The sequence below is a fragment of the Drosophila guanche genome, unplaced genomic scaffold (assembly GCF_900245975.1).
Source record: "Drosophila guanche unplaced genomic scaffold, DGUA_6, whole genome shotgun sequence".
NCBI lineage: Eukaryota > Metazoa > Arthropoda > Insecta > Diptera > Drosophilidae > Drosophila > Drosophila guanche.
Genome location: NW_022995747.1, coordinates 8507034 through 8528481, shown reverse-complemented (window position 1 = coordinate 8528481; position 21448 = coordinate 8507034). Strand labels below are relative to the sequence as shown.

General features: G+C 43.7%; 1 protein-coding gene across 1 annotated transcript; it reads right to left on the bottom strand.

Annotated features, from left to right (window-relative positions):
- Positions 1 to 84: 84 nt before the first annotated feature.
- Positions 85 to 20972, bottom strand: LOC117583686 (tubulin beta chain). The gene is made up of 7 exons (XM_034272161.1): positions 20680 to 20972; positions 6161 to 6395; positions 5343 to 5572; positions 2593 to 2760; positions 1938 to 2202; positions 355 to 677; positions 85 to 292 (listed from the first exon to the last, which is right to left on the bottom strand). Exons 1-7 carry the CDS (start codon positions 20734 to 20736, stop codon positions 197 to 199), a joined length of 1374 nt encoding a protein of 457 aa, XP_034128052.1. The 5' UTR covers positions 20737 to 20972; the 3' UTR covers positions 85 to 196.
- Positions 20973 to 21448: the final 476 nt, after the last annotated feature.

Here is a 21448-nt window from a genome sequence, read left to right as displayed (position 1 = left end):
AATTTCTGAGATTTGTTTACCCTGTAAAATAAGCCAAGTGGTGACTGCAGTGTTGAGGGTAGCAGTTTAAATCCATCAATAAGATTTACTATATTTACTAGATATTTATTTGAAGCCTTTGTCTGGTGATGACTTGTCAAATAATTTACATAATAGTATACAGAAAACAGTTATGATGGTTGCTAGTAGTCCGTTCCTACTCGCCATTGCCGTTCTGCAGAACCTCCGACTCGTAGCCCTCATGCTCGCCCTGCTCCTCATCGAACTCAACCTCATCGTCGGCAGTTGCTTCCTAAAATGCGAAGATGTTGAATGAGTACTGGCATGGGGTTTGTTATATTGATAGAAGCGCACCTGGTACTGCTGATACTCGGATATCAGATCGTTCATATTGCTCTCCGCCTCAGTGAACTCCATTTCGTCCATGCCCTCGCCTGTGTACCAATGCAAGAAGGCCTTGCGACGGAACATGGCGGTGAACTGCTCAGAGATGCGCTTGAAGATCTCCTGAATGGCCGTCGAGTTGCCAATGAATGTGGCGGACATCTTGAGGCCACGTGGTGGAATATCGCAGACGGCCACCTTCACATTGTTGGGTATCCACTCGACAAAGTAGCTGCTGTTCTTGCTCTGCACGTTGAGCATTTGCGTGTCCACCTCCTTCATGGACATGGGACCTGTTAATTATTGAGCGGAAGAGCGTGAACAAAAAATGATTGTAATCGGCGAGGCGGGTCTGGTGAAAAAATCCCATCCGCATTTCCCCAAAGCAGTGGCAGTGTCTCCCTACCCCCCCACATTTACATCAAACGCCATGTTTTGCTTTGATGAGCGCCAAGGCAAATCCCCAAATCCCTGAATATGAAATACTAAACGGATTCTAAGCCCTAACAGCGTACTTTGCCACCTGGTCGGAGTCAGAGTTGGAGTCGGAGTCGTCTCTTAGGCGCAACAGACGCCACAGGGACAGGGATTGGAATCGGAAGCAGGGGCACCTTGACACAAACAGTCCCAGGAGGTAACTAAAAAAGTTGTTTCAATTCCAACGTTGGCATTTTTTGTTGTTGTTTCTGCTTCCAGAACACATTTTTGTGATTAATTATTTTGCAAGTATTTCTGGCAGTCAGTCGGAGTCTGAGCCTGAGTGGACGCAGTGGAATCGGGCACGAGGCGCCCGTGCAGGTCCCAAAGTCACGTTCAAGCATGATTAGTTAGGCTTTGGTCCCGCCCGTGTTCGGCGGTGGTCGTAATTCCCCAATGGATCTTGAAAGTAAATTTCTAATTACGCGCGTTTTTCGAGTCATCAGTCAAAAAGAAAGGCAGCGGAAGTGGCAGTGGCAGAGCCCAATCCCAAAGCCAAAGCCAAAGGACAGGCCTGAGAGCGAGAGTGGTACACAAGGAATAGCAAATGAAATATTATGCGGCATACTTTTGGGCGCCGCACAGCAGTTTATTAATTTAAAAATTAGCGCAAGCCAAAAAAAAAATTCCGCCACCCTTGCCGACACTCCTGCAGCAGGCAAACTTCGAGGGTGGGTAGGACGCGGAAGGCTAACAAATTTGCGCTACGTGCGCGTTGACGGATTGCAGCCTTTTTAGCCGCCAGAAACCCAGGTTGCATTAATCATTTTTAGTGGCGCCCATAAGTAGGCATTCTGTTTGCTAATAAAATTGTCGCTGTTGCCGTTTTCCTTTGCTTCTACGTGCCCTGCGGCAGCCTATGACCCGTCATAGGACAGGTGCGCCACCAGGTGGCCCTGACAAAGTGACAAAGTTTCACGGATAAGCCGCCCACACCCATCGCCCGTTTAGATGGATGGATCTGCGCGTTTGCGTGAAGGTGTTTCGGGTTTGTTGTTAAAAAACTATTTTTCTTTTGTAGATTCCCACCCTGTGGAGAAGTTCCGTCAACAGGCATTGCTGGTGGTGGCACTTACCACGGAAGATGCAGGCACACGTGAGGTAGCGTCCATGTCGGGGATCGCAGGCCGTCATCATGTTCTTGGCATCGAACATCTGCTGCGTCAGCTCGGCAACGGTGAGGGCTCGATACTGCTGCGATCCCTTGGCGGTCAGTGGGGCAAAGCCGGGCATGAAGAAGTGCAGACGCGGGAATGGAACCATATTCACCGCCAGCTTGCGCAGATCAGCGTTCAGCTGGCCAGGGAAACGCAGGCAGGTGGTAACGCCAGACATTGTGACCTGGTAGGAAGAGAAAAATGTCAGTTAGAACAATTATTTCGTTTGATGACGCGAAGTTGTAGTCCATGGCGAGGCTCCTGTGCTCCAATCTGGTGGCTCCGTGTCTTCATTTTGTGGCTGCTACTTACGGACACCAAGTGATTCAGATCCTCGTAGGTGGGCGAGCATAGGCGCAGGCTCTGGTAACAAATGTCATACAAGGCCTCATTGTCAATGCAGAATGTCTCGTCTGTGTCCACGCACAGTTGATGCACCGACAATGTGGCATTGTACGGCTCGACCACTACCTCTGACACCTGGTGTCGCCATTCATCGAAGGGGGATTGGGTGGGGAATTGGACAAACAAAAACACACGCATTAGACTGGTTTGTTCAACGAAATGCACTTACAGAAACCAAATGATTCAGATCCCCGTAGGTGGGCGACGAGAGCTTCAGCGTGCGGAAGCAGATGTCATAGAGAGCCTCGTTGTCAATGCAGAAGGTCTCGTCTGTGTTCTCCACCAGCTGATGGATGGAGAGCGTGGCATTGTAGGGCTCCACAACGGTATCGGATACCTGATTGTTTGTTGGTTAGGCGAACGAACGAACACATGCAGGAAAAGAAGGCAAAACGAAATAGATAATGTTAATTAGCAAAATGATTTTGGTTTTTCGATATTAAATGTTTAATAAATGGATACAAAGAGTTTCGAATCTGTGCTTAAATCTCAATCCGGAGTGGCAGGTTGATGATGCCCATGAATGATGAGCAAGCAGTCTCTGCTAAATGCCTTTGACAAGTGCCTTTGGGCCATGTATGCAGATACTCGTAGAGATGTTGTCAAAGATGAGCCACTCGGTCACTCGAATTGCCATTTTCTTTGGTTCGAATTTCGAATTTCTGGCAATTTGCTTGGGACATGCGACATGAAAAATGCATTCCCGCCCAAGAGGCTGCACTTCGAATGCACTTGCAAGTGCAACTGCCACAGCCCTATATACATATGTGTTAATGCTGTGATCCTGTGTCGGGCCTCGAGCGGCACTCAGGCACCGAGTTGTTGCATAAATGCAGTTGCATGTTGCACAAACATCGACAATCACATGCACATTTGTACATTTGTACATCCAAGTGTGTGCTGCAAATTGAAAATTATGTATAATCTTTGCTTTGCCCTCTATATTTGCTTGGGCCAGATGCATTGCTCTTGTGGGGGTACGTTGCGGCATGCGACAAACTTCAGTTCGAGTCTCAGTTTTGGGTATGCTGTATGCGAAATGTGTGTACACATAAAGTGGGGCAATTATTTAATGGTCCCAACCAGCCAGCCCTCGAGCGATAAGGTGGACAACAGACACACACACCTCAACAGTGTACACACAGACGCAGGGACACACGTACGTGTACAGTTAATACTAATGAGTCATGCTCGGGCATATGCATTCAAGATTTTGTTGCCAAATACTCGTTTCTGGCTGCAGGATTTACGAGTGCCTATGCAGCAGCAGAACTCCTTTGATTCGTGGCAAAATCAAAAAAAAAAACTCTACAATGAACAGTTTATTATTACCACCCGCTCCCGCTTCTGATATAATTTTGTTGGTTCTGCATTTGCATAAATTGTGTAAAGTGTGTGGCCTGCAAAACGACTGCAAAACTATTAAAATATATTCACTACACATATATTTATTCGCATGTTCTGTGCTGTGTCCATGCGGACATATTATGGCCGTTATGGAGTGACAGACAGTCATGTGTCGGTCTGGGCCGCAATAAAATTACCGCCGTAGCCAAAACATTGCGGTTAGCCCAGCGACCCATAAATAACGACATGCCAAAAGGGAAGGCAGCTCTTTGAAATTGGGGATACAAAGTTGGCAACTGGCAAAGGGTTAAGGCAGAGGACTGCTTGTCCTACCAATAGTTCGTTTTGTTCATTCAGCTGTGACGGTAATAAATTTAACACACAAATTCGAAATGTACAATAAGTTTTGTTCTTCAAAATCCATAAAATCTATTGTGTCAAATGTTAATTTCACGCCTCACAGGGCGCACCCCCTTCTGTCTCCTCTCAGGGGGCCTGTGAAAAATCTCAAACTAGAATGCAAACAGGATCCAACAGGTTGTTGTTCTCCGAATTTAGCCATAAAATAAAGCATTAAATTTGTCAAATTTGTCATTTGTCAGGAAATATAGTTTAATGTAGCTTTAATTTTAACAAGAAAGGAAAGCAGATTTTGATGATAAAACTTGTCAGTCGGTTGTCGGTTCCATCAATACTTTCGATTAGACTTTGCTTAATATCTCTCGATAACATGCCACAGCAAAGAGTTTTCCATCGTTAAGGCTGAACAAAATTATGATCATGTAATCATAAAGCTCTGAAATTTGAACGTCTAGCCCCTGCGGTGCATTTCTCTGCCACCTGCCAATTCATTTTGCACTGAATTAATTTAATTAAATGTCCAAAATGTAATTAAATGCGAATAATGCAAATGAAGGCTTACCACGTGCAACATCCGTGTGTCTACATTATATACAACAAATACATATGCATCTGGGTTAGTTAAGCACACAATTGAGGCGTGTCAAAAAAAGGCAAGCAACAAAAAAAAGATATCGTTGGGGAGTGCCCCCGAGTGGCCCCTGAGGCAGGGCACGGGCCCGAACCCTGGTCTGGATGGTCTCTTGGCACTAAATTGCATTAAAACTGCAGTGCCAATTAGGCTTTAGCCGCTGGCCCGATGGCACGATGGCCGCCGCGCTAATTTTCCCTGCAAATTAATTAGAATTATTTGGACAAAGCCGTGAACCCGGCCGAGGCAGTGCACAAAGCTCGCCAATTGAATTTGGCGTATGAATTGCATAAATAAAACAACATTTGTGGCATACTTTCGAACGTGGGTGTTACGGGCGGGTGCGTTGTGGCTTTCCCTTGCTAATTTGGCCAAAAACGCGTGCAGGTGTAAAGCGCTTGCGGGTCTGCGGGTCTGCGGGTTGGGTCGGCTTATAGACCCCACATCAATGACACCGTGGTCCCCCCACCAAAAAAAAAACTACGTGATTTGTAAGCTGATTTTGCTAAGCGGATTGCACTCGTCATGAGCATAATGAGGATGATGTGTGGCACGGGCCAGGGGTGGTCCAAACAGCTTACCTTCGGTGAGGGCACAACGGAGAAGGAGTTCATAATGCGATCCGGATACTCCTCGCGTATCTTGGAGATGAGCAGTGTGCCCAGGCCGGAGCCAGTGCCGCCGCCCAAAGAGTGCGCCAGCTGGAAGCCCTGCAGGCAATCACAGCCCTCGGATTCCTTGCGCAGCACCTCCAGCACAGAGTCGATCAGTTCGGCTCCCTCTGTGTAGTGGCCCTTGGCCCAGTTGTTGCCTGAAATGAGAGGAGACATTCACAATTACTTATCTAATCAATGAACAGAGACAGGGAAACAGGGCGGAGCACAGCTGGACATGTGGAAAATTAATTTTCATCGTCATCCGCAGGCCATTTCATAATTGCAATTATCATCAGTACAGCAACAGCAACAGGAGCAGGAGCAGAAGCAGGAGCAGGATGAGACAGCACACTGCCCGAGGCAATTGACCAACATCAACGAACAGGGAAAACAATCAAGCGGCCGGGCCTCAGCCATGCCATTCCATCCGCCCCGCAATGATAAGCCCTGTGCCTGTGATAACAAGGCCGCATGTTGGCCATGGCATCATGTCATCTGGCGGCTGCTAGTTCGTCCTCGTACTTATCAAAGCAATGACAAAAGCCGCACAATGTTCGCTGCTGTTTTCGTTGTCTCTGCCACACAACTGGTAAAAACAAAAGCAGCAGGCAGCAAGCGGCAGGACAAGGCACGACGCATTGGACATGCCACGCATTAACGAGCAGTGCAACGGAAATGCATTAGCTCTGATAAGGGTGGGTCAGAGGTCAGGGGTCACACCTTCGTTCTGTGTGCACACTTACCCGCTCCGGACTGTCCGTAGACAAAGTTGTCGGGACGAAAGAGCTGGCCCATCGGTGAGGAGCGCACCGAGTCCATGGTGCCCGGCTCCAGATCGATCAGCACGGCACGTGGCACATACTTGCCGCTGCTCGCCTCGTTGTAGTAGACATCGATGCGCTCCAGCTGCATGTTCGACTCCCCATGGTAGTAGCCATTGGGATCGATGCCATGCTCATCGGAGATGATTTCCCAGAACTGCAAATACAAATTTAAAAAATAAATACAAAATCTTAGAGACTTAAATACAGTTTGAAATAATATTTTAAGTGCTGCATAATAATGAAAACCAACTCTAATCCCCCATAGAAGGTACGAAGCGGAACGCTTGAAGTAAGCACATATTTGCATATTTATGTATGCGTGTGTGTGTCTGTGTGTCTGTGTGTGCATGTCTTTCACTCACGCGACGTATGCGTGTTTTTTTATGACAGCAAGCGGCGCCACCCCAATGAAAATTTCGTGCAAATTTCATTTCTTTTTTTCTGATCCTTCTCCTCTTTGGTTGTATTTTGGCACACAGAAATATTATTTTACAATCAATGGTTCTCTGCGTGTGTATGCGCCTGTGCTTGTATTGCATTGCTTTGGCAATCAATGCATATAAATACGAGTGTCCTTTTTACATGGCTCTTGGTTTTATTGCCAGCACCATCAGAGTGGAGTACCAGCCCCGTGTGTCCTTACTTCGCCTATCTGTTGTCGATTTATGCGCGTGCATATGCTGCATACGATATCATGCCCCACACTCAACACACACACACTCACAACAGCAAAGACTGATGGGTGCATCGAGGGAAAACCGAGAGGAGAGAGCACTTTACATGCCGTGAGCAATTTCTGTTGCATACTTTCAGGGGCACACTTCCTGTTTTTTTTTTCGTGCTGTTGTTGTTGTGTAACGAGCGGGAATAATTGAATCCTTTTAGGTGTTTTATATTGGAAGTTCTCCCTTTCGCCCACACATGCCGCTGCCCTCCTTCCTTCCTTCCATTCCAAATTTATTTACACAGGAATTTTTCTTGCCTGCCGCATGTTTATTTTTTTTTCAATTTGTTTTATTTTCTGTATTTCTGTACAGGTTCCTGCCCACTGCTTTGCTTTTTCTTTATTTTTCATTGCACAATACGCTTGGCAAAACATTTCACGTTTGCTGCGCATATGAATTTCAAATTTTTAAAAATGTTTCAATCGCTCTGCCTCGCTGTCTCTCCTCTCTCCTTTCCGCCCGCCAGTGGCCAGGTGAGCGAGTGTGCAGGTGCCGGCTTGCTGTGAAAGCATTGGGAGTGGGTGTGGCAGTGGCTGTGGCTGTGGGAGTGGGGGTGCATTGGCAAAAATGCTAATTGTGAGAAAATCGCAATGTGCGACCGGCCTGGCCTCTGCGCGAGTGCCCCCCATTGATCGAAATGATTTTTAATGGACTTAAAGGCAGCCACCAGTCGAGAGCCAGAGAGAGACGGAGTGGTAGCCCAGGGCTATGAATTTCATTTGTCCCTATTTTATACACCATCATTCTTTTTATTTTATTTTATTTTATTTTTCCTTTTGCATCTGCCGCAGGAGGACAGTCAGATTGATTACCAAATATGAATTTTGATGTAAAACACCTGAAGCACCTGAGGGTAATACAATTTTGTGCTCTGGCCTGCCAACACAAAATCAGCTGAAATTTTACGATTTCAGGCTCTGGATTCTGCATAGTTTATGCTGGGCAGAACAGTCCAACAACAAGAACAACAAACATTCCCTTATCAGGGGAAACTCGATTCGAGCAGCAATTATCACTGGCAAAGCGAATATTCTGTTCTACATCAGATGTCTTCCTATACTGTGACACAACTCAATCAACAATGATAAAAGGTAGAAAAGGGTGCCTTTTCATGCTGTACCAACATCATAATACCCCATTCAAGAGGTTATAAAGAATGTTTTCTGAACAGAAACATCTTAAATTATTCATTGGAATGTCAAGTTTTTGTCTGGCAATCCATCGAGCAGCACTTTGAGTCACATTCGTGAGTACTCATACATTCAGTTGTGCCATAAATAGTTAAGTCTCCTGCGCTAAAGCGCTGACACAAAGGAGAAATATAAATGGGGTACAGGTAGTTGTAAAAGTTCCCCCAACAAAAAAATGGGAATTTGATAACGCTTGATTGCACATAAATGCTTGTGCCCCCAAAGCATATGCACATTCTGCCACACGCACACACACACGTCCTTTTGCTGTTGCGGATGCTAATCCCAGAGCCGCATAAATGTTTATTCTGCTGCCGCTGCTGCTGCTTGAAAAGTTTGTGCTCCTCCATTGGCTCTTAGACACGCAACAATGATAACAAGTTGGCCCAAAACTAAAAGCAAGACAACAAGAAAAATCGCTGGCCAGGAAAACTTTTCGAGTGGCGGAAAGTTTGTTGGTCCTCGCATGGAAATATGACACTCAATTGTACGCTTCGGTGGACACTTTTCGTTTGACAATAACTTTGATTTGCATTGGGAGGCAACAATCCTTTTGCCTGTCACCCACCCGCATGTCCATCCCACCCCCAACTCCCTCAACTTGTTGCCGCTGGGAAAATTCAAATGTGTGTTCGATAAGCGTTTTCTTTCTGCTGAATTCTATTCTCTGGCATAATTTATTTATGAAAACTTTCCTTGAGCTCTTTTTGAGCTAGCAACCCGTCAACCCTGAAGCTGGCTTTTTGACACACCGAACGGGGGTGTTTGTGTGTGTGCTTTGAAGTGGGTTAAAGTGGGCCAGAGACAGGCCATCAGTTTTCTAACCACTCCGCCAAAAGAGATCCCCAAAAGTCAGACCTGGATGTACAGAAGAAGAAAAAAACAATTACCGCTGCCTTCATTTGCTTAAAAACTTTTTGCTGGTCTGCGGTCAAAATTGCTTAATTACAAAATTGCGTTCATGTGAAAAAGTCCGCGGCTAAAAAAAAGGAAGCGAGGAGAAAACCTGGCTAAAAATACACAGAGAAAAAAAAAGAAGAAAAAGTAACTGTGAGACTAAGGACGAAGGACGAAGAAATGATCAAATTAAAAGTAAACAAAGAGCTGCGTGCGTTGACCAAAGCGGCGCCGTTTTGTGGCTGTGGCGTTCCGCTTTTTGTGTGTGGCTGCGACTTGAAAGAAATCCAAAATTAAAATTCCCAAAGCGTGTGCAAAAAATAGAAGAACAAAAAAAAAACGGAAAAAAGAAAGCCCGAAACAAAAGTCAAGTGGGGGGCAAGACTTGCATAAATTAATTGCGGCAAGCTTCTAGTTCCTCCGGCAACAAAAGGACAATCTAGCGGAGACGCGAGATGCGAGGTCGCACGACGCACGGCGCCGGAAGTGCATTTCGCACCGGAAGTGCGCACTGGGAGCACATGGCGGCGGATTGGCAGCGTAGCTTGGAAGCTGAGCTGCGTTTGCATACGAAATGTTTTGATGTTCCACCGCCTCGCGGCTCACATAAATAATAAACGTTTGCAGCAATAAATATTAAATGATGGCCAAGTTTGTCTTCAGGCAAACTCGGAGATTTCCTTGGAGATTTTCCACAAAGTGAATTTCACCATTAAGACCATTCCTTTATTTTCTGTACATTATTATTGGATATTCCGCTAGACTGAATTATTAGATTGAGTCTCCCACTAATAGAGCACTAAATAAAAAATTAAAAGTAATAATTTAGAGCCTGACATCCCAGAAAAAGTATTAAAATTCAATTAAAATATATAATTAAACAGCCATAAGTTTCGATAAGTAAAAAAATATTCATTTCTAATTAACATTCAGCGCATTCTCGGCCAACGCATGGCCGCGTAAAAATCATTAAAAATACAAACCGCATATGGGTTTGCAATTACTGGGCCTTAATGCAACCTACACACACACACACACACCAACACCCACACCACACCACACATGTGTCCTGTTCTCGGCTAGCTTCTTGACCCAGCCCACGGATAGAGAGCGTAAAACTAGAATTCCAATTCAATTTTCGGGCCACGGGCATTAAACTAATTATAAAATAATAAACACGATTCCCGTGCGCATTTCGATCATTTGCCAATTTACAAAATGTGCGACAAATCCGCGCCGATTTGCGCCAAACCAAAAACGCTTAAAATGCGAAAGCGCGAAACAAGTTAATTTATTTTAATTTTTGCACCATTCCACCAAAAATCTATTTGAATGTGAGAGAAAGCGAGTGTGTGTCCTGGTGTCGAGGATTGGCGGGAATTGCATTTTGGTTATCCATTAGAGTAATGAGCTTTGGCCGCGGATTGGGTTGGGGGGAGGCAATGGAAACTGCCAGAACCCTTGTCAGCGCCATAAAAAAGCGAATGAAAATGTCCAAAATAACACACTCAACGCTGGGAAACTTAACGGCCGCACATCGATGGATGACACTTGGCAGTCGACGGGCCATAAACCATTTTGAGAGCAACAAAAAGAAACAAAACTGAAAAAAAAAACGTAATGCCCTCCCAATCCCTTCAAGCTCCATCTGCGTGCGCGCTCCATCCGTCTCCATTGAACTGCTCAAAAATGCAATTTATGTGAGCGCCAGGCGAAAAATAACGAATTGTACCCCAAACTACGTTTAATGGTAGGGGAAATCCCCCACGCTTGCAGATCGGGTTGAGGGTGAGGCGCGCCTGCTGTAAGCATATTTTTTGTAATAACACTAAAAGGATCTTATCGACAGCTCGACAGTTATAACCCGCCCGGCCATGTTGTCTTTATTGGTCAGCTTCGTTTAGGGCCATAAAACTGTGCGAATGCCATAGCTGTAGCCTGCTTTTAGGGGCTCAAGGATATAGCATACTTTTTTGTGGTATGATGGGGAGTACAGAGAACATAATTAGACTCTCACGTAGGCCTTGCCCAGCGCAATGAAGCAATCGGCAATGCAGCCTGCAATTTATGGCTCTATCCGTGCAAAAGTTTCGCGAATCGTGCGGCACGTATGGGAGTTCGGTACACGCCAGAAAAATTCACATTTTTTTGCTGTCTCCCTGTCTGTGTGTGTGTGTGTGTGCGTCGTGGTGTTTGTGTAAATTACCCTTTGTATCTGGCATGCTGCAGCTGCAGCTGCAACTGCATTTGCAATTGCATTTATCGTCAAGTGCATCAATTTAAATGTGGCCACTAATTGTCATTATCAGTGCGTGGCGGGCGCCTCGTTTCTCTTACGGTCAGCCCGTTCCCCCTCTCTGTGTTTTTATTTAACAATTTTCTGAATGTTTTTACGCGTTTGCTTGTGGGGCATTAAAGTGCGTATGGGCTATTCGCTCGTTTTGGTAAATTCATGATATTATGGCAGGCTCTAACTAATTTAATCAACATAGAAGAGGAGGAATGGAATGCAGCAGGAGAGCAGAGAGAGGGCAGAGTAGGTCGGACTGCAGGTTGCTGTAGGAAACTGCTGGTGCAGCCTCTTGGCTAAAGACTCTTGCCTAGAGCTCCTGGGATATGCAAATATTTGTTCATTAGTATTGGTCATTCGGCTTTCGGCTTATTGTGTGGTCATATACATACATACATATATCAATACATAAACAGAGACATGTGCTTACGGGTATGCCGCCTGCCATTCTGCCTGCCCGCTAGGCGCGTGTTTGGGTGCAAGGACAACGATGACGCAGTCTAAGTGCAACATCAAATAGCTTATAATTAAAATACGCATAACTCAAACGCACAGTTTGCCCCGTGAGGTAGTAGGGCTGCCAGAGAAGTTCCGCGAACCGCCAAAGGTTTTGCTGGACAATGCAACATTTTTGCTTGGAATTTAGCTTGATTATAAAATACATTTTCATACAGCTAAAATTGGGGTTTAAAGCTTTCGTGCCTACCCTCGGCTATTGGTAAATATCGAAACAATTGCTTTTGAGGGTTAACCATATGATGGCATCTGTCGCCTCTGTGGTTTCCCACCACCCACATTCACAATTGCTGTCAATGTATTGCTTTTTGCCCATGCCACACGATTATATATGTATATACACCTATATCTATATGTATCTGTATCTAGGTATGGCTTCATTTAACACACACACACGTACACACGCACCGTGCTGTGGCTCTCAAACAATTTCAATTGAGATTTCAATAATTGTCGATTTAGATATGTAAATATTTATTGTATATTTCGTTGGTCCAAGAGACCTGCCTGCCCCTGCCTATTGACTTAACTAATGTGCATATGGTGTGTATCTGTATCTACGCTGTGTATCTGTGTGTGTTCAGTCTGGGCCATGCGTGGTTTCGATTGTTTGCTACTCTCTGGTCACAGCAGAGGGCAAACATGGCCTCAAAATCAGTTTTGATTTGTGCCCAGGTGCCTTAATGTTGCCTCCGTATGTTGTTGGTGATTATGATCTATGCCCAGTTTTGAGGAGCTAGTGGCAAAGTATAAATCGATCCCTCAAATTGTCAAGCGTTGCTGCAGGAGTTTCCCTGCTTGGTGGCTGCTCTGAAGGGTTGCCAAAATATTTGCTAATGGCCATGGCCTCTCCATACATTTGCTTTACGACTGGCGTATGCATATAAACGACTTTCGACTTGCACTTTATCATTCTTTTGGATGGGTAAGAGCGAAGATGCAAAGAGGGTAATAATAATAATAATATTTATATGGTAAGCGATATGAAGTTCATGCCCCTTGCTAAGTACCACCAAACTGTGCCACCCAAAAGCTGAATAAATAAACAGTGTCAGGGCGGCGGAAGTGTTGCCTCGTACTCGTTAGGTGTGTGTGTGTTTATGAGTGTGTGTGCAGACACCATGTGGCATCAAACGGCAAGTACCTGCCCCATCTACCAGTCTGAGGGCCCAGCCATCTGAGGCAAAACAAAACCAGAAAAAGGCAAGCAGAGAGGGAGATAGCTCTACGTGGAAAAAGCTAATTCTTTGCAATTGTTTTGCTAATGATCCGTTCTGAGGAACTGCACCTTTTGCTAATCCTAAGCCTTTGTCTCTGACAAACACAAAAAGAAATCCAAAAGATGCCGCTGGGTCATGCAGCCCATCATTTCGTATTAAATCCACAATTCAAAGATGTCTCGCTGGCCCTTTCTCTATCCCAGACATTTTCCTATAATAACTTTCCATATTTGCAACTGGGATGTGTTTGCATCTGTACATGTTATGTATTTGTGGCACTATTTTAACCCTCCCAAACAGCCGTATTTTGTATGGATTGTGGTCTCATCGCTGGCTTTATGAAGTGCTGGTCAAATGAATCGCTGTTGTGTTATTAATGACAACAATAGCATTACACTTTTTTGCTGTACGTTTTCTCAAGTGAAGGGCGAATCGCAAAGGGGCGGTTGCCATCAAAATAATTCACGCTTTTTATGATCTGCGCTCAAATATTTGTTGGGCATTTAATGGTTACGAAATGCAGTGCGCAGAACTCTGTAAATAGGACAAAAAAACTCAGGGATAAAGAACTGAAGAAACTTTCGCTCTATTAATCAATTTTGAAATATTTTGCATCAGTATCTGTATCTGCGACTGCATTTGCTGATAAAACTTGCCCATTTGCAGGGTAATGGAATATATCCTATAACAATTTTTATGATTCCGCATTGAAATTAATTTTTATTACGGCCGAGCGTGAATTTCCCTTTGACCATTTTGATGGGTGGCTGCCTGTTGTTTTTCCGCAACTGTGTGTGTTCGTTTTCCCCGTCGGACGCTGGTTTTTTTAATTGACATTTGGAGGCAAAATGGCAAGTAATTTATGTGCGAATAAAAACATATAAAAAATCCAATTAATATTGTTTATCAAATAGACCCGAAATGAAATACAGTACGACTCTGCGGACACAAGTATGGCCAATGCAAATACAGAAAATTGAAAAAAACTTCATTTTGTAAAATGCAATCAACGAAAGGACACATGAATCCTGCAGCAGCAGCAGCAGCATCCAAAGTCTCTCCTTTAATTTCATTGGCTATTCTGAAACTAATACGTTTCAGGTTCCAGTTTTTAATTGGATTGGAAATCGGTGGAAACACTCTCAAAAATAATTGCAGCGCTCATCGGAGCTTGGGAAAATATTTTTGATTAATTTGCTTTGCGCCAACTTGACAGACCACAAATTTAAATTATGTTTTGATATACGAGTACACGTATACATCCATATATCTGCAGAGTTTGGCAATCATTAGGCAGTGCGCAGAACCTGACTGTTGATTCTCATCCCATTCGCCAGTTCACAATTTTGGTAAATGTTTTCGCCTGTTTGTGGTTTTGTTTCGGCGGGTTTCCGATTTCTTTTCAACAATTCATTTCCCAGTTTCCACTTTTCCCCACCTGCCCTGACTTTATACCTGACATAAATTATAGACAAAGACACACACACACACTAAAAACAAATGATAAATATTTTGACCACATTGGTTTTTAATCAGGTTGTCAAATCGCATTTGTTAGGTTTTTTGTTTATTTTAAACAGAGCAATAAATAAATTCCGAAATAAATTGTACAAATTTAAAATATAAATTATAAAATAAAGGACTCTCAAATGTCAAGGTGCTGCAATATGTTAGGGTATTGAAAATTCCAAATGACTCTCCTCAAAGCCCCTCCCGTATTTATTTAGGCAAACCATTTGCATTTTCATGTATTTGTCTGCACAATTAGTCAACGCAATTTGCAGAAATAACACAGCGAATGAAACGCGTGGAAATACAATAGAAATATAATCGAAAACAGAATGCGAGGGGCTAAGACCAATCTTGATTATTGGTATTTTTTGCCAGTGTTTTTCTTTTTTAATTTTGGCTTAATTATGTTTCGGATTGCAATAAATTTTCTACCATTTGTGTGGAATATCTGTTGGCCACACGGCACGCGCTGGCCTGGGCTGCTTATCGGCGCAGGAGCCTGTGCAAGGAAGCAATTTGTTGCCCGACAAATCCAAATGCATAAATAATTCGTCGCCTAGGGCAACGGGATAAAATAAAATAAAAAGTTTTTTTGTAAGCGAGAATAAAGCTATGCGAATTCCAAGTGGCTTTATGCGAGAATTGTATTATTAATTTGTACGTAAATACGAGATTACAAGAGTGCAACATATTTTTCATGGATATCTGCTATCTACCAGAGTGAGAGAGTGCAACAGCAGCGGCAGCATCTCTCGTGTAATGCGCAATAATTACAATTTGTGGCATGCAATTTCAATAATATAAAATTACCAAAGTAATTGAAAAAATGTGCAAAAATACAGGAAAAATACAGTAGGCAGGGCAGGACAGGGCAGGAAAAATACAATTGCTGTGAATAACAATGGTAATGAAACATATGCCACACCACCCACTCTCTCCTCTAGCCCCAAAAGTATGCAATTTGCACATTTGCCAGTGTGGGTCATACTGGCTGTGCTGCGCTGCAGTGGCAACAGGCTGGGGCATTAAGAGCAACATGAGAAATTAATGAGCAAAAGAGCGGAATGCTTTTTAAAAGTGTTGAATAAATAACAAATTGCCATTTGCCGGGAGACTGGTCAACCTGTCGGACCGACCCGAAGCGGCTTATGTGTGCCAGCCACAAGTGCAGCCGGCACACATGCTGCACATGTTACATCCTACACATGCTACATGCTGTGATACTACCTCAAGTAGTTTTCTGTTCTTTTTCCATTTATTTCTAGTTCATATTTATGCAAAAATGGTTTTTCATTTTCTTTTTCTCATTTGATTTTGTTTCCTTCTTTTTGTTTAACGATTTAGCATGATGCTCAAAGCAAAATCGTAACGAAACAAAAAATAAATACATACGTAAATAAGTAATTGTATATTCCATCATGGCACAGAAACAACAACAACAAACGCTACAGCAGCACCAGCTATGGCTGTGACAGGGATTGTTTGTGTGTGTTGGAATTATTTATAAAAAATTATCTTTTGTTTATTCATAATCAGTTTGTGCAACGAAGCGAAGACCGGTTGGTTATTCTCCTCCCAGGGATCCATTCTGCGACCGCGGCTCCGCGGTCAGCATACATCTAGGCGCAAGCAAGGTATATCCACTAAAAGGTAGAGCTGTTTGTATTATGAGTGTATTATTCACAGGTGACACTCGCCCCTACCGTACTCTACCAGCTGTATAACTGTGTCTGTGTGTGTGGGTGTGTTTGTGGAACATCATTTGGTATGCATAAACGCATTTTTATGTAAATTAAAAAATATTTCGCTAAAAGAACAACAACATAAAAAAGGTTAATACCTTTATTTCTACCTTTTTCAAGTATATTTGTTGTTGTTGTACCTGCGACTGTGCTGCACGCCACTGACCATGCCCTTGCTTTGGAGTAAGCCGATACTCGTCTGTTATGTGGCAAGTGTTCCCTTTCTTGTTCCCTGTTTTTTTTGGCCAATTGCTAATCAACGGCAAACTCCGTGGAGCCGTGGACTAAGACGTTCTCTGCGGGGCACGCGATCTGCATATGCTGCATGAGTATAGCTTGGCCTCAATGTGCATTTCCCTGCTGTATGCGTGTGTCTGTGTGGCAGCAAGAATGGGAATCTAATTGGGTGCAATGGGAAGGGGCATAACCACAAGCATCTAGGTTGCAATTACACTCACCAAATGGATAGATGGCTGGATGAATGGAGTGCATCTCGCACGGAAAGATGCCAACTAAGTTATCAGCTGCTTGTTTTTACAATGCCCCACGCTCCCTCACTCACATCCAATAGCCGCATATCGAAAGCCGCATGAAAATTGCATTTGCATACGACCGGGCGCATTACCTATGACGTGCCCCAAAGGAGCATTCCCTCTCCCATGGCCAACCCCCATCATATCGGGTAACCATAAAGAAATTATAGCTACGATAGTTGCCAGAGCCAGCCAGCCAGTCAGCCTGGCAGCCAACGCCAACGCCAACGCTTTCGATAATTCAATTTTGTGCATTATTTTGGTGCTGCTCGATGATGCCATGCCCCATGCCCATGCCCTTCCATTATAAGCTAAACAAATGTATCCTGAGGCAGGCTTCTACTACGTCCAACATTCAACCTCACACAGATGCACAAACACATTCGTGTACATACGTAAACGATGCAGCGGAGTGAGAAGGAATTTGCATGTCGTTGAGGCCACGTTGAGGTTCCGTTTCACGTTCCCTTTGGCCTGGCTTATTCCACTCTTTAATTTTATTGTCTCCTGCTCTGGGGGTTCTTTTTACTTTCTGCTCTTCTGTTCTTGGCTCCGTCTATAAATTTCATCCGCACTTTCCCTCCCGCCTGACATTTTCTCCATCTTTAGATGGCATGTGCCCATGCCTCGTAAATAGATTTTCCCCTGTTATTGTTCGCAAAATGATTTAGGGAAAATTAGGTTTATGTAAATAATGAAAGAAGAAGAACAAGAGCGCATCTGCCTGCAGGGCTCCAAAAAGAAAGCTGCCAAACATCTTTGGCCAAAATGCCTTCGCTATGGATATGCCACATACATATGTGATCAATTTTCAGTGGCCCCTGATGCACACCGGAAGATGTCTTAAAGGCATTCTAATAAAATGTAAAACCCATTGTCTGTGTCTATATATATTGGATAGAAAAATGTTGAGGGAGATGTTTTGACTGAAGTATTCTATACAATTGAAAACCTTCTTGGAAATATCATGGCCAATTTTGAGATGTCACTGCGTTGATTTTCTATAGAATTGATTTTACACAGCAGACAAATACAATTAATTTCTGCCGCCTTCCTTTGAGCAATATTATTCTCCCATATATTCCTTGTAAGGCAATGCTCTAATGTTGCCATAATTGAAGATTTCCTTTATTCATCTATAATGTTTAATCAATCTGAAATTTCTTTTTTTTCCTTTGTGGAATGTGTGCGTTTGTTTGCTCATTGTCGTTTATCGGCAGAGCAATTAGTTTTGCAAAAACTTTTTTTTATCAAAATTAAAATAAAAAGCGCTTTGGCCATTTACGCTGTTGTGCATAAATTCACTATTCAATGCGCGCCACGTAGGCAGTTTTGCATAAATTTATTATTTGTTTATTCTGAGGCTGCAGCAATAATTCACACTGACAGCCAATTAATCAGCAAAAGGACATTCAATTAAAGCTCGGGCAATCGGGATATCGCCAGCGATGTGAGTGTGTGTGTATAAAAAACCCACATGAATAGGGGATGGATGGCCACAGAATACTGCACACAATATGTTCCATATTATTATTGTAAAATATAATGCCTCCAATCTATAAAGTTTCGATATGCGGAAAATTGCATAAATATTCATAAATAATTGCATATATTTTTTAGATCAACAATGCCTCGCCACAAAGGTCGCAAAGTATGATGGCATTTTTTTGGGGGCGTAATGGGGTGCATAAAATTCAATGGATTTTGTCCCAAAAAAGCTTTTGTATCACTGTAAAGTGGGTCCTAATTAACCCAACAAATCACGCAAAAAAGTGCTTTAAAATATGCGCGTGGTGTGGTATGTTTTTGCACATTGCACATATAAATTTAAGTGGAAAAGCGTGTAAAAAAGAAAAACAAACAAAAAGAGAGAAACGTAACGAAATATGCAAACGGGCGGAGAAAACTGCTCTCTGGGAAATGCAGAGAAAAGACACAGGAACAAAAAATAAAATAACTGTGTCAAACGTCAACGACTGCCCCGCGTAGAGGTTGTTGTTGCTCTTTTTATTTCTGTACACCCTTGAGGAAGGAGGGTATTATGGTTTTGAGCGAACGTTTGTACAAGGCATAGACGGCAGTAGTAATTTCAGTTTGAAAGTGGGGCCACAGAGACCATTCGATAGGAACTATTGAAAACAGTCAATCAACTGTCTATGAAAGTCACATGTAAACGTGAAATTCCAATGGAAGCAAATGGAAAGTGCGTTACATGCTGCCAGAGTATCTAATGCTTCGGCTAGTCTTTCCTTCTTGTTGCTGCTTGATGATTATGTTGTTGGATTTTAATGGCGCCGCAAATTGAGCGAGTGAATGTGAATGCGCTAAATTAGCTTAGAATGGGCAGTCACTCCGGTTTTGTTTTTGGATTTACAAGACTCTTTCCATTTGGACATTTTTAATTGCCTGTTAACATGCACGCAATGGAACACAACTGAACTCCGGGGACACTGTACTGGGCTGGGCTTTCAATGTTCCATATCTGAGTCTGCATAAGTCCCCGGGTGTCGCAAGAAATAGCTGAGAACAATATGTAATTGCTATTTTTGGGCTCTGCTTCTTATCGGGCCCACATTGACATCTAGTTATGTTTAAAGTTTTGTAAACAAGTTAATAGATTAGAGGGGAGCAACTGGGCGATATGACACGCACAGGTTGGCCTAAGTGTGAGTCACTGTGTCAGCTACATACATCAGCTACAAGATACAGACACTTCATAAAAGACCCGCTTCTGCCGGCTGGCCGTCCTAATTACATGTGCCAGGTGCAATTGGCTACCTTTTCCAGCAGTTCAGTGTTCCCAAATGATACAAATCGTGAGGGAATAGTTTTCCAGCTCTCGTTTATAAAGAGGCAGCTGCTTCCCCGTAAATGAGTCTTGATTGTTGTAAATTCAGTCAACTGTGGAGGGGGGTAGCGAGTACTACAATGAGAATGAGCTCGGGAATTGGGCACAAGAAATGCCGTGAAAAACTATCCCAAAACGAGTTGTGGCACCAGCACACACACACATAAACCTGTTAATGACGGGGAAGCATCAAAGAGGCAGACAGACCTTCGTGGAAGTTTCGGAATACATTCCAGAACATTTATTTGAAGACAGTAAGCACACGTATTGCATTTAAATAAACTTGTTCCCCCGATTAGATTACACTTGAGCTTGATCTACTTATGGTTTGTTCCAACTTGGGACGTTGAGATCATCATCATCATCATCGTCCAAACCGCTTTGCTAATTGTTTACACCTGACAGAGGTCGTACTAGACGTTTGCCTTGGATTTGAATGGGGATTTTATGGTCTTATATGGACAGCATTTTGTTCCCAGGCTGCGAAAATGTGAATTTTGTGCGTAATGCTGATAAGTCGTGCCTGTATGTGTGCATATATCTCCACAGATAAGATAAACCCTAGTGCTGGCACTAGCTGCGGTTCCATTTCGTTTATTTTATGCTTTTTTGCAGCTCTATAGTTTCCTCAAACTAACGGAATAAACCAAACCTCTCTCTCTCTCTTTCGCTCCCCGCCCCCAATTTCAATTGCCACCCAGCTGCAAACACAACGCAGAGCAAATCTGAGAGACAGGGCGCACACACAGAGAGAGAGCGAGAGACGGTCGTTGATGCGCGGGGTGGGGAGAGGGGCAAGGAATGAGCGACAAAATCAGAGAGCGCGCGCAAGAACGTTTTGCTGCTTTCTCTCTTTGGGTTGTGTTTTATAATTAAACATGTGAGGTTAGAAACGTAGCGAAAAGTCAAGGAAAGGTGTGTGAAATGACTTGTGCCGTCCCTAATTGAATATTAATTATACGCACCTTTGAACCGATCTGATTGCCGCACTGGCCCGCCTGCAGATGAACGATTTCCCTCATATCGAAGACTGTTTGTTTCTCTGACTCACACTAAAAGTTGGTTTGTATCGATTGAATTGAAGGCACACTATCAATTACTCTCTTGCAGATACACAGAAACACAAATACGCACACGCGGAAGACCAAATTTATGCCAGATTTCGGGATGCAGTGAAGCAGCGCTTGTTTGGGTTCGGAATTCGAAAACGGGATCTGCTTGCGATCGTTGCGCGCGTTCACTTTGAGAAATCAAACGGAATGAACGGGCGGGCAGTAGAGAGACCAGAGAGCGACCCACAGCACAGGGAGGGAGTACAGTAGCAGCGCTAGGTAGAAAGAGCGAGGCTGAGAGAGAGAGCGCGCTGTGGCATACAACAAATAGTTGGCAATGCTGCCGGCTGAAGATGGCCACAGTGTATTGACATAAGGTAAGGCCGTTCCCACGTGATACTTTCACATGTTTGAGTGATCGTGCAGAAACACAATGCACTCACCATTGAAGAGAGGGTGGGAAATAAACTGGGAATCTCGGTGGTTTGGGAATTCCTCACCTCATTTTGGTACACCTTGGGGCGAAGCATACAGAAATGACGTGATGCCGGCAACAGCGGCAGAATGTTCAAGAAAAAAGTAGGTTGGCAATGTTGTCGACTGCAGAGGCCGACCCACAGTGTATTAAAATTGGGTGACTCAATCCCAGAGAAGGCTCTCACAATATTTGCTTATTTCGAAA

What these genes read in the sequence shown, in the direction of transcription:
- LOC117583686 (XM_034272161.1), bottom strand. Translation starts at nt 20,736, where the DNA reads ATGAGGGAAATCGTTCATCTGCAGGCGGGCCAGTGCGGCAATCAGATC. An exon ending in GCAATCAGATCGGTTCAAAG is followed by an intron (nt 6,396 to 20,679) that starts GTGCGTATAATT and finishes TTGTATTTGCAG; the next exon opens with TTCTGGGAAATCATCTCCGA. An exon ending in ATCTGAATCATTTGGTTTCT is followed by an intron (nt 2,203 to 2,592) that starts GTAAGTGCATTT and finishes TCTTCCTACCAG; the next exon opens with GTCACAATGTCTGGCGTTAC.